We start from the raw sequence: 17,134 nt of genomic DNA, 5'->3' as shown, positions 1-17,134 counted from the left end.
AGGGTGCTGGGGTCAGACAGGGCTTTCAGCCCCGGTGCAGAGTGCCCAGCTGATGTGTTGGTGCTTTATTGGCCGTGGGCTGCTGCAGGGGGCAGGGCAGGGCCCGGGGCAGCCGGCTGAGGCAGCAGCACCGCCGGGGTCTGGCAGCAGAGCTGGCCCCGCACTGCCCGGCGCCGCTGGCAGGCCTGGCTGGCTCCAGTGCAGTCACAGCGACGGGTGGGGGCCGAGGGACCAGAGCTGAGGGGAGAGCTCAGCCCATGCACGGGCTGGTGGAGCAGGGGAGGGACCGGAGGGTCCCTGGGATCACCTGGAGGTGGCAGTGCCCAAACCTGCTGGTCACAGGCTGGCCATGCCCTGTGCCACCCGAGTACCGGGGCGTGCGGGGAGCCCCGTGGCCGCGCGGGGTGTGTCTGGTGGAAATGCTGCAAGGGGGGGCGAGGGGCGGTCCCAGGGGGCGAGGGTCAAGCAGGGCGGTTGCAGGGAGCAGGGGCAGCGCCAGCCCCTCCGTCCCCATGGGCAGGCACCGGCTCACAGCTGGGACACTCGCTTGGACTTGGCTGGTGGAGGAGGTGGTGACTTCAGTCCTTTATTCCCATCTGCCGTTTGGGATGCGGATGCCTGCAAGGGGAGAGGGCTGTTACCGGGGTGGGGGGCGGCGGGGGCGCAGCGGGGCCGTGGCCGGGCCGTACCTTCCCAGCGGCGGCGCCGTCGCTCTGCTCCAGGAAGGTCTCGTACACGGCGGGGCTGATCCTGCGCGGCAGCGGCGGAGCCTTGGCGCTCTTCACCCGGCCTCCAAAGCCGGTGGGAGACAGGGACAGCCCTGCATAGGCAGGGAGATGGGCTGGGGTCACCCATCTGGGGGGCCCTGGGGGTGCCAGGGCTGACTCTTGCCTGCGGGAGCCTTGAGCAGAGGGTCTGGGGGTACCCAGCTAGGAGTGGGGGGCTAGCTCCTGGGAGCTGATCCAGGAGTGATCACTGGCAGCTGCACAGGGAGTGTTTGGTGGGGGACCTGAGGCCCTTGGGGTCTGCCCATATCACCAAAAGCCCCTGGTCGTGCCTGCACCATTGTGGGGAGGGGGTGAGGGTGCCAGGGTGGGGGTGCCAGGGTGGGGGGTGCTGGTGCTTGCGCAGCTGGGGAGCTGGGGGGGCGGTACCTGCGGCGCTGGGCTGGGCTGCAGCGGCGTCTCGGGCCGGCGGGAGCTGCTTCCCCTCGGAGCTGCCCTCACTCATGTTGCAGGAGAGCCTCCGCTTCTCGTCCTGGGGTGCAGAGGGGAGGGTCAGCACCTCGGCGGGGCCGGGGCTGCACTGCAGCTCCCCACCATAGCACCCCCGCCCCGGGAACACTGGAGCCTCTCGCAGGGTGTGATGCTCCAAAGGCAGCCCCTGCCCACAGCCCTGGCTCTGGGCTGGGGGAGCACGGGTGGGTCCCTGGGGAGGGGGACAGCACCAAGGCTGCGCTGAGCATCACCTTGGGATCCAGTGGCTCCGAGATGGATTGGCGCAGCTCCTGCCACCGGGACCCGAAGAAGGTGCTGGAGCGGTTGTTCTCCCTGCGCTCGCCCCTGCGGTCCTCCCCCTCCGAGGGGCGAGGGGCGGGCCACGAGGTGCGGGGCGTCTCCGAGCTGTGGAGCAACTGCTGGTGAGGGGTGGGCAAGGCCAGGCCGTGGGCCGGGGGGCCATGGCCAGCAGCGGCCACCTTCAGCCCAGCACCAGCACCTCTCCCGCAGTGGGTGCTGGGGGAGAGGAACAAGCCAGACAAGTGTTGATGGCTGAGGTGACAGCGCTGTCATGAGGGGCTGCACGTGGGGTGTCTGTGCTCCACACCCCACCACGGGGACAGGGACATCGTGGTGGCACAGCAGATGGACCCCTGAGATGCAGCTTGGCATAAAGGCAGGTGGGAGGGATGCGTTTGGGGTGGAGGAGAGTGAGGACAGTTCAGGGATGTGGGGCCAGCAGGGAGGGGTGAGGGCACCCGAGGGGGTGGCTCAGGCCAGTGCTCCCCACCACAGCACTTGCCTGTCTTCAGAATGGCTCAGACGGTCCCAGTCTGGTCCCCAGGCAATAGATCGGGGTCGTCCACTCCGCCGGTCCTCAGAGCAGACCTGAGAGTACGGGAAGAGTCTGAGGGAGAGCCAGGAGGGGTGGGAGTGCAGAGCTTCCCCTCTCCATCCCGCGGCTCAGCCAGGGCCAGCGCTGCCCTCTGCTGGGTCCTGCTTTTGTGCCAGCGGCAGCGCTGTCCCCCCACCCAGGGCAGGAACCCCCGGGTCACCCATGCACCGTGCCCCTCACCCCGATCCTGCTGCAGCTGTGGCCCCACAGGGCTGCCCCACAGCCGTGTTGGCTTCTCCAGCATCACCCCCTGGGTGCCACACCCCAGCCGTGGGGCTGCACCCTGCTCCCCCCCCGCGGCACTCACCATCTCCCGCACCCCGTACTGGCTCTCCACCTTGGCCCGCAGCTGCAGGAAGCACTGCTCCATGCGCTCGTGGAAGGGCCGCAGGTCCTCCGTCACCTTCCGCCTGTGGATCTGGATTCCCTCTGCCAGCAGCGGGATCTGCAGGAGAAGGGGGTTAGGTCCACCTGGGATGGTGGGGAAGCCCCGGGATGGTACCAGCCATCCCCTCCCGCTGCCGAAGGGATGCTGCGGGCTGTACCTGCCAGGCGATCAGGTCCTTCAGCTTCTCGATGTTGCCCTCATCCTCGGGGTGCTCCTGCAGGTAGGATGCCTGGAAAAAAGCCTGCAAACGACCCCTCTCAGTCCTGCTGGTGGGTGGCTCAGCCCCACACAGGCAGGGACGGTGCTGCGAGGTACTGGTGCCCATGGCTGCTGACCCCAGGAGTGCCCGTGTGTCCTCACCGCCTCGTAGTTGGTGAAGCCACCCATGACAGCAGGGTCCACGATGCCGTTGAGCAGCATGGAGAGCGGGTTGATGGGCAGGCTGGGGTCGTTCTGGTGCCGGTTGATCTCGCTCATGATTTTCTCATTTGTTTTCATCATGGTCTCAATGGCAATTTCCAGGGGGGAGATGATGGTCTGTGACCAGGGAGGGAGGGAGGGAGCGAGGTCAGCAGCTGGTGGACCCAGCCACCAGGCTGGTCTACCCTGGCTCCTGCTGGCTGGGCTGGACCAGGTTTGCACTGAGAGCAGGGACTGACAGGGACGAGGGACCAGGGCAGGGGCTCAGCCAGGGCACCAGGTGGATTGAGACATTTGAGTTTAAGAAGACTGGGCAGGGGGTCTGGGGACAGCATCTTAGCCTGGATCTGGGGTTAGCGATGCTGCTCAGGGATGGGATGGCCTGGGAGACCCTCACTTCCCCCGGACACCCCCTCGCCACCTCCTCACCGTGGTGGTGGAAGTCACGACGAACCAGCGCAGGATGCCGGGCAGGGGGTAGGCTGTCACAAAGGTTGTCCGCTCAATCCACATGGTCTGTGGGGACAGTGACATTCATCCCACTGCCCCCCTCCCCATCACCCTGGGACACCCTCAGCAGCCCCGTGGGGCAGGGAGCTCCTACCTCCCCTTCCCATGGGCCACCTTCCCCATTCCGGGACTGGGGAACTCTTTGTCTCTCCTGCATCCCCTTTCCTCTGCACACCTGGCTCCCCACAGACCCCTCCCCCGCGCCTCTCCCCCTGCCTCCCAGCTGGGCTCCCAGCAGCCCCCACCAGCACTCACTGCAAATTCATTGTCTGGATCCTTTGGGCCTTTCTTGAAGGGCCGTGAGTAGCTGAACTTCTGGACATGGTTGGCTTTATAGAAACTGCAGGGGAGGGAAGGGGGAGACCATGGAAGAGGGTCCCCTGTTGTGCCCCCTCCCACGGGGGCAGAGCGGGCACATCCCCTGCTCTGCGCCGGGACACTCACTTGGTGATCTGCTCCGGGATGATCCGGTCCTTGAAACGGCCCCTGGCTTCCTCCACCGGCTGCACGGTGAAACACTGGATATCTGCGGGAGTGAAGGAGCCACGGGCACACAGCGGGGGACAGGGCTGCGGGGGACAGGGGGACAGCCCTAGGGGAAGGGCTGCGGGATCCGGGCAGGGAGCAGTGATGGCACAGGGAACGGTGAAGGCACAGGGAACAAGCCGCCCTCCCAGCCCCTTCCCCATGCTCAGAGGATACATTGACCCGGGGAGCCCATGATGTCCTGGCCAGGTGGGGACGTGCTCTTCAGCTTCTCGGCGTTGGGGAAGGGGCTCAGCAGCCTCATCTCGAAGTCCTCCCGGCGCTCATACTCCTTGCCCCGGTATATGAAGACCTTGTTCTGTGGGGGGGGACGATGGCAGCCCCTGCCAGCGCTCTGCGGAGCGGGGCTGGGGACCCCCCGGCTCCCGGGGGCGGGGCTGGCACGGCGCCGGCCACGGGGCAGCCGCTTACCCGGAGGAAGGTGGGGAAGCCTTGCCCGTAATAGCCCACTGCAAAATAGTCCGGGCTGGGCCGTAGGACCTTCAGGATCTTCTCGTAGAACTTGGCCTCCCGCTGCTGCAGAGGGAGAGGGGCGTGAGTGGGGAGGGGGGCCCTGCCGACCCCCCATCCCTCTCAGAGTGTCCCCAGCGGGCGCCCCCAGGCCCGGTCAGGTGCTCACCAGGATGTCACTCAGCATCTCATAGTCGAAGACTTCACTCTCGTACTGCTCCGCCAGCTCCTTGCAGATGAGGATGGCCTCCTCCCACATCTGCGGGAGATGGGCAGGGGTCCCACGGGGCTGGGTGAGCTGGGGTGGGGGACTCTGGGGGCTCCCAGAGGAGACCAGCCTCATCTGCAGGGCACCTGCATCCCTGCTCCTCAGCGAGGAGGGGTGGGCTCTCCCCCTGTGGGCTGGTGGTCCAGCTGGGTGCCAGTGGGACTCCAGCTGAACTGCAGCAGGACTTAGATTCCCACTGTCTCCAGCATCTGAGACCCCTTCCCAAGCAAGCCCCTTTCCTGGGGTGTTCTGGCTGCCAGCCCCCAGGCAGTGCCAGGGCTGACGGGTGAGGCTGGGGTGGGATAGGACAGGATGGGATGGGACACACTCACCTTGCCCTGGTCAAAGTAGTCGATGATCTGGTTGTAGAGAAGCTCCTTCAGCTGGCGCTGGGTGTGCAGGTGAGGGCTGTGTGAGCCCTGCATGGGGGCTGCGTTGGCCTCCTCTGACCACTGCACAGACACAGGGGAGCCCATCACCCCGAGCCCCACCTGGGGGACCCCCAGGGTCCCTCTGGCAACTCCATGCCCTACCTTGAGGAGCCGGGCATGCAGCAGCAGGGTGTAGGCTCCCTCTGTGTAGTTCTCGTAGCTGACATGCAGGTCTTTCAGCTTGTATAGGTACCTGGGAGCAGGGGTACAGTCTGTGGGGCAGGAAGGCCAGCGCAGCTCGAGGTCCGGCCTGTGCCCACCCATGGGTTGGTGTCCCCTGCTGGGTGGGGGGGCAGAGCACCTAGTGCCTGCCCCTCCAGTTCCTCCACCATCCATCCCATGTGTCTGGGGCTGGGGTACAGGGACTGGGGCAGCTCGGGACCCTGCAACCCCCCCACCCGGTGTGATGGGTGGTCTCCTGGTCTCACCTGATGTACATGGCCTGGCGGTCGATCTCCTTGTAGAAGTTCTGGGGAAGAGCAGATGAAGCTGTTTTGAGTAGCCCCAGAAAGGGACATGTCCCACAGCCCCCCACTCCCATGCCTTGCTCTGGCTCATGGTGCTGCTGGGACCATCCCCACACAGGGGCTGCCCTGGGCAGCAGGGAGCTGCACAGTGCCCCCCAGGGACACCAGGGCTGCACTCTGTGCCCCCCATCTCTGCTGTCCCAGGGGCACCACAACCCCTGGGGGGATATGGGGGTGGAGCCCTGGGGGAGCTGGGGATGCGGGGCAGGTGCCCACCAAGAGGTTGACGGTGCAGCTCATGCTGTAGGTTTTGTTCTCATCGTTCATAACGGCCCGGTAGTCGAGGAGCCGCTCCAGGAGCCCGGTCACCAGCGTGATGAAGTTCTCCCCAGGCTCAGCCAGCTCAGGGTGTCTCCGGCAGCAGCTGAGCAGGCTGGGGAGGGGGAGGTCACAGCTCTCACTGCGTGCTCAGCTCCACAACCTCCCACCACCGCCCCAGCTCAGCTCACCCAAAGTGCAGGGAGATGTGGGGTGGCCCAGCCCCTCCAACAAGAGGCAAAAAGCAACTCCTGGTCTGCAGCGAGACAGAGCAAGCCCCGTGCTGTCCCCCAGGGAACATCAGGAGTGGGGGAGAGACCTGATGGCTCCTGCTGCCCAGCATGTAAATCTGTGATGGGCACCACTGGGCAAGAGCAAAGTCTGGGCAGGGCAGGGGCATCACCTGGGGCTGAGCAGGGATAATTCCTGGGCCAGTGGCAGTGCTGGGGGCAGGCAGGGGCAGGCTGGCCAGGCAGTTGGGGTGCACAAGGGGGACATGATGCTGCCAGGGCCACAGCCCTCCTAATTCCACGTCTTGGTCCCCCAGAGAGGTGCCTGGGGCAGAGCCCAGTGTAAAGAGGAGCTGGGTGGCCGAGGCTCAGCAGGGCAGGAGCACGATGGGCAGCAAAGGGCCATGCCCTAGGGAGAGGGTCGTGGATGTCTCCGCACACTCACATGCTCTCAAAAAGCTGCTTGTACTGCTCATCTCCCCGGCCACCCTCCACCTCGCTGTCCAGTTTCCTCAGGATCTCGTCCTCAAACTGCAGAGACATGTGTGAGTGCAGCCCAGGCTGCATGGAGACTGTCCCCCCCATTCCTGCTCCCTGCTGGGGACAAGTCCCCACACTGCCCCAGCACCCACAGGGCCCCATCCTGCTCTCTGTCCCTGCCCTGCTCCCCAGGTCCCTGCCCTGCTTCTGTGCTGGCCTCATTGCTGGTCCCCAGCAGTCTGGGCCTGGTCAGGGCTCTGTCTGCCCAGGGTCCCCCACCTCCCTGGTGATGCTCAGCCCTCAAGTCCATGGGATCTATGCTTTGGCTGCAGCCAGTGGACCTAAGAGCCAGGGATACCCTGCACCTGCACAGGATGGGGGCATCTGTAGCAGATACCTAATTGCTGGTACCCCTGGGTATCCCTTGCCTCCATGCTGGGTCCCTCTGGGGTCTGAACACCCCAAACTCAGGGAACCTTATCCCCCTGGGCCAGAGGCACTGTGATGGTTGGCTCCTGAGCCACAGAGCCCCTGTGTCACGGCAGAATGGCTCAGGTGGCCACACGGCTCCTCCAGGGCAGCTCCCCTGTGGGACAGACCCGGGTGTGCGCAAGGGGCTGGGGCAGGGGACCAGCAGGATCCATGTCACCCAGGCTCCGAGGGCAGTCCCAGCTCTTCTCCTCCCATGGGAGACCCCAACAGAGTGTAAGGTTTCCAGCTTGAAAGAGACTAATGCCACCTCACCATAAGCTGAAAAAGGCTTTTGCATGTGGAAACCTCACAGCCACAGGGGAAGAGCAGTGGGAATGCAGAGGCTTATGCAGCCACCCCCTCCCAATGTGCTCATTGCCAGCAGTGCCAGGACCAGCTGAGGAGGTGACCAACCTGACCTTCTCCCTGCTCCTCCCTGGGAAACCCTCTGTGTCACCCAGCTGCCCCTGCTTCTCATGTCCTGCCAGGTGTCTGGCCCTGTCCCTTGTCCCTCCTCCCTCCTGCAGCCCCACAACCCAGGATGAGAGGGGAGGATGAGCATCACCTCCACCCACCCCGGCAGGGACGTTCCATCCCAGCTGAGGAGCTGCAGCCCTGGGCACTCACCCGGCTGAAGCTCCTGGTCTGCTGGTACTCGCACAGCATCATGTCGAAGAAGATGGGGATGGTGGATCTGCGCAGCTCCAGCTCCGGCACCAGCGTCATCTCCAGGATGGGGCCCACCATGCCCGGGATGAACTCGATCTTGCGGTGGCCTGGAGAGAACAGGAGAGGCTGGAGACTGCAGCCTGGGGGCTGCAAACGGGCAGCAACACATGGAAAAGGAGCAGGGTTGGTGCTGGGAATAGACCACAGCACCACAAGGTGCTCAGGGCAGCCACGTTGGTGGGCAGGTGATGCCATGTGGCCAGGACAGCATGGAAACACTTGGCTGTGGGACCATGGCTGGGGCTGTGCTGGTGTCCTGGAGGCCCTGGTGCATGGGAACCACCCATACAGCTTCCTGCTCTCTGCTGGAGCAGGGTGGGGGGCACAGAACCAAAGTTTTGGATCCTCCCTGCCTGGCTGGCCCTGGGATGCTCCCAGTAGCACAGCCCAGCACCTTGCATACCTCCAGGTGTGCACATCCCATGGGCTTACAAATCTCATGGATTGCACATCCCACAGCATCCCACAGATTGCACATCCTACAGGCTCATGCCCGCAGGCTCATATTCCCTGCTTACCCCTGCAGGCTCCCACGCTCCACACCAGCAACACCCCCCTCCCCAGCTGATGAACACCAGCCTGCAGAGACTTGCCAAGTCCTCACTGCAACTCACCCAGGTTGTACCACATGTCCCGAATGGAAGCTCCAATCACAGCTCTCATGTCCCCGTACCTGCTGGGACAGATGTTGGTCAGCACTGCTCTGCAGACAGAGCTCAGCATCCAGCCCAAGGCACCAAGCACAGCCCCACTGGTTCATCACTCTTGTTTCATTTGAGAGAAAGGATAGATGTGTAGAAATCATGGAAGCACCCGAGAAGGGTCTGGTAGGAAATGGAGGCCACAGTGGAAAAAATGTGTTGGAATCATTAGCTCATCTGAAGTGCATCAATACCAATGCATGCAGTATGAGCAACAAACAGGGGGAGCTTGAAGCCATGATACACCAGGGAAACTATGACATAGTGGCTGTCACAGAAACATGGTGAGATGCATCACACGACTGGACTGCCACAATCGATGGCTACAAGCTCTTCAGGAGGGACAGAAAGGGAAGGAGAGTGGGTGAAGTGACCCTGTCTGTTAGAGAATGCCATGAGACCTTGGAAATCAAGTGTAGTCATGATGAGGTTGAGAGTATTTGGATGAGGTTAATGGCCAATAAAGCTGGTGACGCTGTGGGAGTCTGCTAGAGACCTCCCAACCAAACAGTGAGGTGGATGAAGCTTTCTATAAGCAGCTGGGAGAAACCTCCCAGTCACTTGCTGTTGTTCTTGTGGGGGATTTTAACCTCCCAGACATCTGCTGGGAATGCAACACAGCAGAGAGGGAACATTCCAAGAGGTTCCTGGAATGTGTGGAAGAAAACTCACACAGCTGGTAAGTGAGCTGACCAGGGAGGGTGCCCTGGTGAACAGGGAAGATCTTGTGGGGGAAGTAGAAGTTGGAGGCCATCTAGGGCACAATGATCATGAGATGATTTAGTTTTTGATCCTTGGAGAAACAAGGAGGGCTCAGTAAAACTGCCACCTTAGACTTCTGGAGGGAAACTTTGACCTGTTCAGAAGACTGATTGACAAAGTCCCTTGGGAGGCTGCCTTGAAGGATAAAGGAGTCCAGGAAGGCTGGACATACTTCAAGAAAGAAGTCCTAAAGGCACAGGAGCAGGCTGTCCCCATGTGCCAAAAAAACAGGAAGCAGGGTAGGAGACCAGCCTGGCTAAATAGGGACCTTTGGCTGGACCTTAGAAACCTTAATTCAAGAGAGATCTCGAGGTGCTGGAGGGGGACAGAGGAGGGCAACGAAGCTGGTGAAGGGCCTAGAGAATCAATCTTATGAAGAACACTTGAAGGAGCTGGGAATGTTTAGTCTGAAGAAGAGGAGGCTGAGGGGAGACCTCATCAGTCTCTACAACTACCTGAAAGGTCATTGTAGAGAGGTTGGTGTTGGTCTCTTCCCACAGGTAATTAGCGACAGAACAAGAGGGAATGTGTTCAAGCTGCAACAGGGCAGGTTCAGACTGGACATTAGGAAAAATTTTTTCACAGGAAGAGTGGTTAGACACTGGAACAGGGCTGCCCACGGAGGTGGCTGAGTCACCATCCCTGGATGTGTTGAAGGGTGGTTTGGATGTGGTGGTGGTGGAGATGGTTTAGGAGAGAACTTTGTAGAGTAGGGATGATGGTTGGACTCGGTGATCCCAAAGGGCTTTTCCAACCTGAGTAGTTCTATGATTCTATGATCCCAAAATCCCTGATCCCACGGCATGGCAGCAGGCTGGAGCAGGAACCTGAAGCCAAGCTGCAGAGCTCAGCCCCAAGGTGCTGCTGGGCAGGGAGGGCCAGGAGGGCAACTCACTTGGTCAGGATGCTGTTGCGCTTGGCCTGGGAGAAGTTCTCCAGCTGCAGGGAGTCCTGGGTGAGGAAAGCCACGGCCAGGTGGAAATAGTTGTTCCAAAGCTGCAGTGAAAACATGGGGGGGGATGAATGCCAGGCTGGGTGGCTCAGGGAGCTGGGGACAGTCTGGGTCTCCTCCCCAGCCCTGCAGGGCACAGGCAGCACCCTCTCACCTGCAGCTCAAAGTCACTGTTTCTCAGGAACATCTCAGTCAAGGTCATGGCAAACTGGTTGATGGCACGGAGGAACTCACTGCAGGGTGAGAGGCCATGGGGAACTGAGCAGGGGGTGGCTGTGCTGCCCCTGCCCTGCCCCCTCCCACCAGCCCCCTCCCTCCTGCCCACCGCGGGGCTCCAAATGCTGCACAGGGCATGGTCCTTCACACCCAGCATCCCCAGGGGGAGTGGTGCTGGCTCCCTGCTGCCTCCCAGGGCACCCCCAAGCACATGAGAACAGCTCTGCCACCCATCTCCCAGATGGGGCCAGACTGTCCTGGGACAGAGCAGGGAGGACCTGGAGCTCCCTGAGCCAGCCTAGGCACAGCCCCCGGGCTGTCCGAGGCAGGGCTGGAAGGGGCTAAGGCCTGGGCAGAGGGCACGGGGGCACCACTGGTGCCCAGGCCCCCGCAGGGCTCCCCAGGTTCTCACAGACAGCACCAACATCCACAGGTCCCTCCCAGCCCAGAGGTCCTCACCGGTTCTGCACCATGTTCATCACCATCCAGTCAGAGGGGTACACTGTTTTGCCAATCAGGTCCTTGAAGAGGATGAAGGTCTCCATGAGGAAGTCCTGCCGGGGAGGAGGAGATGTCTGGAGCTGGGTGGAGCAGGGACATAGGCTATGCCAGGTCCAGGGCAGGGGGCACCAGGCAGTGCACTGGGACCAGTGGGATGACAGAGGGTCCAGGTCACTGCGTGGGGCAGCACTCACCATCAGCTCAGGACGGGAGGGGAAAGCCTTGATGTAGGATTTGTAGTGTTCCTTGTCCATCTGGCTCAGGATGGCAGCCATGCAGGCCACGTAGTGACTCTGGGGGAGAGAGGCTGATCAGGCCCTGCCGAGGCCCCACGGCTGCACTGCAGGGTGTTCTGGTGAGGGTCCCCTCACGCCTGGCACTGCTTTGATTTCCTCCAGCAGGTCTGTAACCCCCAGTCCCAGCTGCCCTGGGGGTCCTCTGCCCTCCCCAGCCCCCTCCTCCCTGGCTCTTCAGACCTCTCCTCTTGTCCCAGCTCCTGCAGCCAGCCTTCCCTCCTCCAGTCCTGCCGTGACGCTGGGGAGGTCACACAGGTAACAGTGCAGGGCCCCTCCTGTGAGGGCAGGGGATGCTCTGCGTGCCCGGGATCACACACCGAGCGCCGGAAAAGCAGAGAAAGCACCACAAATTCACCTGTGTTCCTGAGTGTCCCTGTGCAGCGCCACAGAACCCTGGGGTCCGGGGGGACCCCGGGGCGGGAGCTGGGGTCACCTTCCCGACTGGCAGAGCCTTCTCTGAGGTCAGGGGGGGCGTTTCTCAAGCACGAGCCGGGGGGAGGGGTGTCACCCACCACCACGGCAGAGGGAAGCCCTGCGTGACCGGCACCGCCCCGCGGGGAGCGTGGGGTACGGCAGGAAGGTGATGCGAGAAAACCTGAGCGGCAAGTCAGCCTGTCCTGGGAATTCGACGGGATTAGTTCAGTCATCTGAAAACAGCTGCTCTGGTGGCAACTGGAATAAGCTTCAGGTGAACTCCCTGCCCCGCCTGCTACACCTGCTGCGAGGGAAGCGGTATTTACATGTAAATTGCATTACGGGGACGCACAGCCCGGCGCTGCTGCCCACGGGGATGCGGTTTGCGCTGTGCGTGTGTCCCTGGGGACGGGCCCAGGGGAGCCGGGCACAGCCGCAGTCCCCAGACTCACCGGGTGGCCAGAGACAGGAACGGTGCCAGACAGTCCCCCAGCCGAGCCACAGCCCGGAGCCACCGCACCGGCTCCGGGACAGCGAGGACACCGGCAGGGCTGCAGGCTCAAGGCTGGAGAGGAGGGTCTGGGGTCTCCGGGGAGACGCAGCACTCCTGCCCAGCTCCTTCCCAGGTGCCCCGGCCGCTGTGCCCCCAGCCCTGGTGCGGGTCCGTCCCGGCCCCGTGCAGCTGCTGCCGGGCCCAGCGAGGCTGCGGGGCCGCGGGCTGGCGGGGGGCTGGGGCTGTGCCCCACCGTGTGCCCGGCTCCGAGCACCGGACCGGCCATGGTGCCTGCACCCCAGGGACGGGCGCTGCGTCCGGACCGGCCCTGCCTGGTGCTCGCGGTGCCGGGGACGCGCGGTGCCGGGCGTGCAGCCACCGCACGGTGCGGGGAGCCCGGCCCGGCCAGGAGGGACCGGGGGACCAGGGCTCCCGTGCTCCCCGCCGCGGAGCTCCGCCCAGGCACCGTGAACCCCGCGTCCCACCGGCCCCTACAGCGACAGCGGCTCCGCCTCAGCCCGCCCCCGCCGGCTCCGCCCCCGTCCCGGGAGCCCGCGCGGTCCCGCCTCTCTCCGCCCCGCCGAGCCCCGCGCCCGCCGCTGCCGCCTGCGCCGCCGCCGCCGAGCACCAGGTACCGGGCGGGTTGGGAGCGGGGCCGGGCTGGGCTCTGCAGGTACCGACCCTGCAGCGGCCGCTCGCTGCACCGGGAGCCCCGCGGCAGCCGGGCCGGGACCGGCACCGGGACCAGCACCGGGACCAGAACCGGTACCCCGGGCGGCGCAGGGACCAGGGAGGGGAGCTGGAGCGGTGCGTGGAGCCCCGAAACCGTGACCCCGCTGCGGTGCGGGGATCCCGGGGGTGCCGGGGCGGTACGAGCATCGGTGGGATGCGTGGTGGCCGGCGGGGCTGGGGCAGGGAGGCGGGCGGGGCTGGGCTGGAGCGGGGGGATCGGGAGTGCTCTGTAGGGTGCCCGTTCCTCCCCGCCGCCGGTGTGCGGTGCCCGGCCCCCCCAGCACTGCCGGGGGTCGCAGCCCCCCCCGGGTCCTCTCCTCTTCTGCCCCGCCGCCGGGCAGGAGCTGCCCGGGGAAGCGAGGGGGGCACGGGGCACCCGCGTTCTGGGGGCCGGTGGCACCCAGGTGGCCGGTGACACCCCACACCGGGCACCCTGTGCCCGGCACCCTACACTGGGCACCCTGCGCCGAGGTGGCTGGTGGCACCCCGCGCCCAGCAAGCCACTGGCTGCCTTGGTGGGGGTCTCTGGGGAACGCGACCGTGCTGGAGGCCATGCTGTGCCGAGAGCTGCTGTGTTAGAGGGGTCAAAGCCCCTCGAGGGCTGGGGCCCCCTGTGCTGCACCCCCCCTGCCCTGCCCTGCTGTGCCGCCCCGGCCCGTGGCACCTCCGCCTGCCGAGCAGCTCCGAGTGGGAGACACGGGCAGGGAGCTGGACGCCGGGAACCGGCGGCCTCGCTCAGCCCGGCTGCCTGCTGCGCTGCTCCCCCTCCTCAGGAGACGCGTCCATCAGCCAGGGCTGCGTTTGTCTGACACACGCACACGCGTGATCCCAGGGATGTCACTTTGGGTACCGCACGCCGCGGTGACGCCGGCTGAGGGCACGGCTGCTGGCGCTGGAGGGATGCAGCCCACGTTGCTCCCAGCAACTCCCAGTGCCGTGCTCTGCCTTCAGGCCTTTGTGTCTGCCGGGGCGGTTTCGGCAGCCGCCGAGGCGGGAGCGGGGCTGGGCGCAGCCTCGGCTGCTCCCGCTGAAATCGGGAGGCAAAGCTTTTGGGGCTGCTCCAGTCCCTCTCCTCCCCGGGGGAGCACAGACAAAACGCAGTTAGAGCCACAGCTCCTCGCAGAGGTGCGGGGGGAGCCTGGAGATCTCCATGGAGCCGTTTTCCAGTTGCGAGCAGGTGGACACAGATGAGTAACCGCCGGGACCTGGGCTCTGCCAGCGTGTCCCCGCACGGGGACAGCCACTGGCTGCCTGTGGCTCTTGGCACACGGTGCTCCCGGGCTGCTCGCAGCTCCCGGCTGTCTCCATACTCGGCACCTCCCTGAGGACATGGGAGTGAGCCCTTTGGGACAGCGGCAGTGGCAGGGGACGCTGGGGACTGCCTGCTGTGCTCCCTGCCTGCTGGTGCTGCTCGAGGAGAGGGGCCGGGAAGAGACCCCCGGGCAGAGCTGGGCTTTGGCTGGCACCTGCTGTCCTTTCCTGGCATGTCTTCTGGCTTCTGTGGGAAGCGTGCAGTCTGTCCAGCGTGCTCAGAGATGTGGAGGGCATTTAAACGCAGAAGCTCCTTTAGGCTGAGGTTGTCTTCTTTATGAATTATAATTATTATAATTGTTTATTTGTATGGTAGCATCCAGGAGCCACAAATAATTAGTGGCTCTATTCCCATCCGTAGTAACAATACCATTCCAGACCTGACTGGTGCTTTTGGACAGGGTTGCTCTTGCTTGTTGGTCCAGATCATCCCGGCTGTTTGGTGGGTGGGGAAACCGAGGCACACGGCAAGGAAAGACACTTGCTAATTCCGAAATTCCCCTGGTAGCCAGCGTTGTCTAAAGCACCTCAAGATAAAGGGGGGGGGGAGGTGGGGGTGGCTGCTGGATTGGAAATGCACTTAGAGGCAGGAATTTGTATTCTGAAAAGACATTCTCCCTCTCTGTGCTGGGAGGCTGCGGCTGCAGAGGCTCCTGTGCCGGCTGCCAGGAGCGCGGCTGGGCGAGCGCCCTGGGGAGGGGGCTGCCCGGGGGTGAGGGAGCCGCTGGGGGGGCACTGCCCCTGCCCAGGGCCGAGCTGCTGCCCGGAGTCTCACAGGGTCAACCCGGGCGGTGCTGCCTCTGTGCTGTGCAGCAGAGCCTTTCCAGCCTTTTCCAGAAATGTGCTTTGTGGACAGCTTGTGGCTTTCTAACAAGATTCCTGGCATGTGGAGGAGCACACGGAGTCCCCGTCTGTCAGGGCTCCCCAGCCTGGCTGGCTGCTCTGCTCTCCGGCACAGTTTGGCTCCCAATGGGTGCCTGGGCACTCTTCTCCAAGAGGTGAGATGTCCCTCCCCAGGGAAGCCTGGAGCTGCAGGAAGTCTTGTGATGAGCTGCATCTCCTGTGCCCGAAAGTCTCTGGGCTGTGTCCTACTTCCCTTGTCCTGTTATCACTGTGGGAACAGCCCGTGCTGGAGCCACTGGCAGAGCCTGTGGTGCTTCCATGCTGGGCACTGCCTGGGCTCTTCTGCTCTCCTGGCTGGATCTCCATGTCAGGTGTTTTCCCACATCCATGTAGCACCACACAGTGTCTCCAGGACTTGGAGGAACATGCTATTGCCCATGCCACGTTCAGTGGGAAGGATGCAGCCAAGCCAGGTGTTTTCCTCCCCCTGCAGTGGCCTCTCTGTACCACCACAGAAGGTGCTGCAGCCTGCGCCAGGGACACTTGCCTGCTCCTCTATGGAGGAGGGAAGCCTGGGGATGTGAAACAAACTACCCGGGATCTCATCCTGCTCCATACAGGATGTCTGCCGTGGGCTGCCCATGCTCCCCTGGGTAGGTCATCCTAGCCCTTCATGTCATTTAAACTGGTGATATCCGTGCTCCTCTGCCTGGCAAAGAGGGGTGGGAAAGCAAATGGGTAGAACAGAGACACAACTGTCATGACAGCCGTATTAGCATCCATGGGAGACAGAGGAATAATTTGGTTTCTGCAGGCTTCTGCAGGCTTTGTGGGAAGGCTTTGTACTTCACTGTGCCTCCTGACCACGTAAAGTCTCCATCTGACAGCACCAGCTCATCTGCAGTTGAAAGGGAGAGGAGCAATGCACAGGGCTGCGTGCTGGGAGGAGGATGCTGCTTCCCTAACTGGTGGGATCCCATCCATGGGGCAGTAGCCATGAGGAGGGCAGCTGGGAGTGCAGGCAGCTTGGAGAGGTGCCCGCAGGGTGCCCAGGGGTGCTGGCACTGCAGAAGGCAGGTGTTGGGGGGCTCCCTTCTCCAACCAGGCAACAAGAGCCTTCTCCCGGGCCCAGTGGCTGGGAGAGTGACTAATTTTCCTCCAGAGCACTTCAGCCAGTGACCTAAATAGAGATGAGTGCAGCTCCCTTGGCTGGCGCGAGCTGCCGCTTGCCCCAGGCCCTGGCTCCATGGGGGAGGCCCCGTGTGCCCCCACTGCCCCGGGGCCCCACGTGGGGCTGGCTGCAGAGCACGAGGCACAGCCCGGCTCAGGGCTGCAGCCCTGCCTGCTCCACTGCTGGAGCAGAGGGTAAGACTTTGCCTTGAAGGCTCCGGGAGGGAGGAATCCCAGCGCTGTGGGTGTGGAGGGAGGCTGCCAGGACCATGGGGCATGGGTTAGCACCAGGCTCAGTGGAGTTCAGTTGCTGGTTGGACTTGATGATCTGAAAGGTCTTTTCCAACCAGAACGATTCTATGATTCTCTCACCATGGGAGGGCGGGGAGCTGGCTCAGGGGACACTAGCCCTGGTGGGCAGGGCCGAGTGTGACTGGAGAAGGGACCTGTGTCTTCTCTGTGAACGCAGGGAGGCTGGATGCTGAGAGGGAGAAGAGCTGCTCAAGCGGAAACATGATATTGGCTCAAGCACAGTCAGATATAAAGTGGCCATATTTAAGAGCCTGCAGGAAATCAGGTCTGTGAGCCTCCAAGCCAGCTGGGCTCTGGAAGAGCCTCCAAGAGAGCTGTGAGGGTAGGGCTTGAGCTGGCTTCGTGGTGGAGCTTCCTGAATGAGGAAGCGGATTTTGGGTTTGCTAGCTGCCTGGAGAGAGGCTCTTACTCCTCCATCCTCAGGTCCCACGGATGCTCTGATCCAACTACAAACGTGTCAAGTGCTCTTGGAGCCAAAGCAGGATTAAGCTCTTCTGCCGAGTGATGTGTTGTGAACCTGGCTCCTGCCTGGCTGTCAGCTGAGACCAAATGCTTCATCCTCTGGTGCCACCCCTCTCAGCACCTCTTTCCAGTGGATCAGGAAAAGTAAA

General features: G+C 63.4%; 1 protein-coding gene across 1 annotated transcript in view; it reads right to left on the bottom strand.

Moving 5' to 3' along the window:
- Positions 1–50: 50 nt before the first annotated feature.
- The window catches only part of LOC127384579 (dedicator of cytokinesis protein 2-like), a 57,896-nt gene continuing 40,812 nt past the window's right edge, over positions 51–17,134 (bottom strand). The window contains exons 29-53 of the mRNA XM_051619213.1: positions 11,147–11,245; positions 10,911–11,005; positions 10,390–10,468; positions 10,179–10,279; positions 8,435–8,493; positions 7,719–7,867; positions 6,586–6,671; positions 5,869–6,025; positions 5,554–5,594; positions 5,228–5,318; positions 5,027–5,146; positions 4,596–4,685; positions 4,388–4,492; positions 4,133–4,274; positions 3,875–3,956; positions 3,686–3,770; positions 3,350–3,436; positions 2,861–3,037; positions 2,658–2,741; positions 2,420–2,557; positions 2,020–2,105; positions 1,469–1,622; positions 1,155–1,257; positions 690–820; positions 51–618 (exon numbers count right to left, since the gene is read on the bottom strand). Coding sequence (XP_051475173.1) covers positions 529–618; positions 690–820; positions 1,155–1,257; positions 1,469–1,622; positions 2,020–2,105; positions 2,420–2,557; positions 2,658–2,741; positions 2,861–3,037; positions 3,350–3,436; positions 3,686–3,770; positions 3,875–3,956; positions 4,133–4,274; positions 4,388–4,492; positions 4,596–4,685; positions 5,027–5,146; positions 5,228–5,318; positions 5,554–5,594; positions 5,869–6,025; positions 6,586–6,671; positions 7,719–7,867; positions 8,435–8,493; positions 10,179–10,279; positions 10,390–10,468; positions 10,911–11,005; positions 11,147–11,245 — 2,631 coding nt within the window. The 3' untranslated portion in view covers positions 51–528. The remainder of the gene's footprint in view (positions 619–689; positions 821–1,154; positions 1,258–1,468; positions 1,623–2,019; positions 2,106–2,419; positions 2,558–2,657; positions 2,742–2,860; positions 3,038–3,349; positions 3,437–3,685; positions 3,771–3,874; positions 3,957–4,132; positions 4,275–4,387; positions 4,493–4,595; positions 4,686–5,026; positions 5,147–5,227; positions 5,319–5,553; positions 5,595–5,868; positions 6,026–6,585; positions 6,672–7,718; positions 7,868–8,434; positions 8,494–10,178; positions 10,280–10,389; positions 10,469–10,910; positions 11,006–11,146; positions 11,246–17,134) is intronic.

The sequence above is a fragment of the Apus apus genome, chromosome 4 (assembly GCF_020740795.1).
Source record: "Apus apus isolate bApuApu2 chromosome 4, bApuApu2.pri.cur, whole genome shotgun sequence".
In the NCBI taxonomy this organism is placed as follows: Eukaryota; Metazoa; Chordata; class Aves; order Apodiformes; family Apodidae; genus Apus; species Apus apus.
Note: the sequence above shows the minus strand (reverse complement) of the source record. Positions and strands in the feature narration are given on the sequence as shown.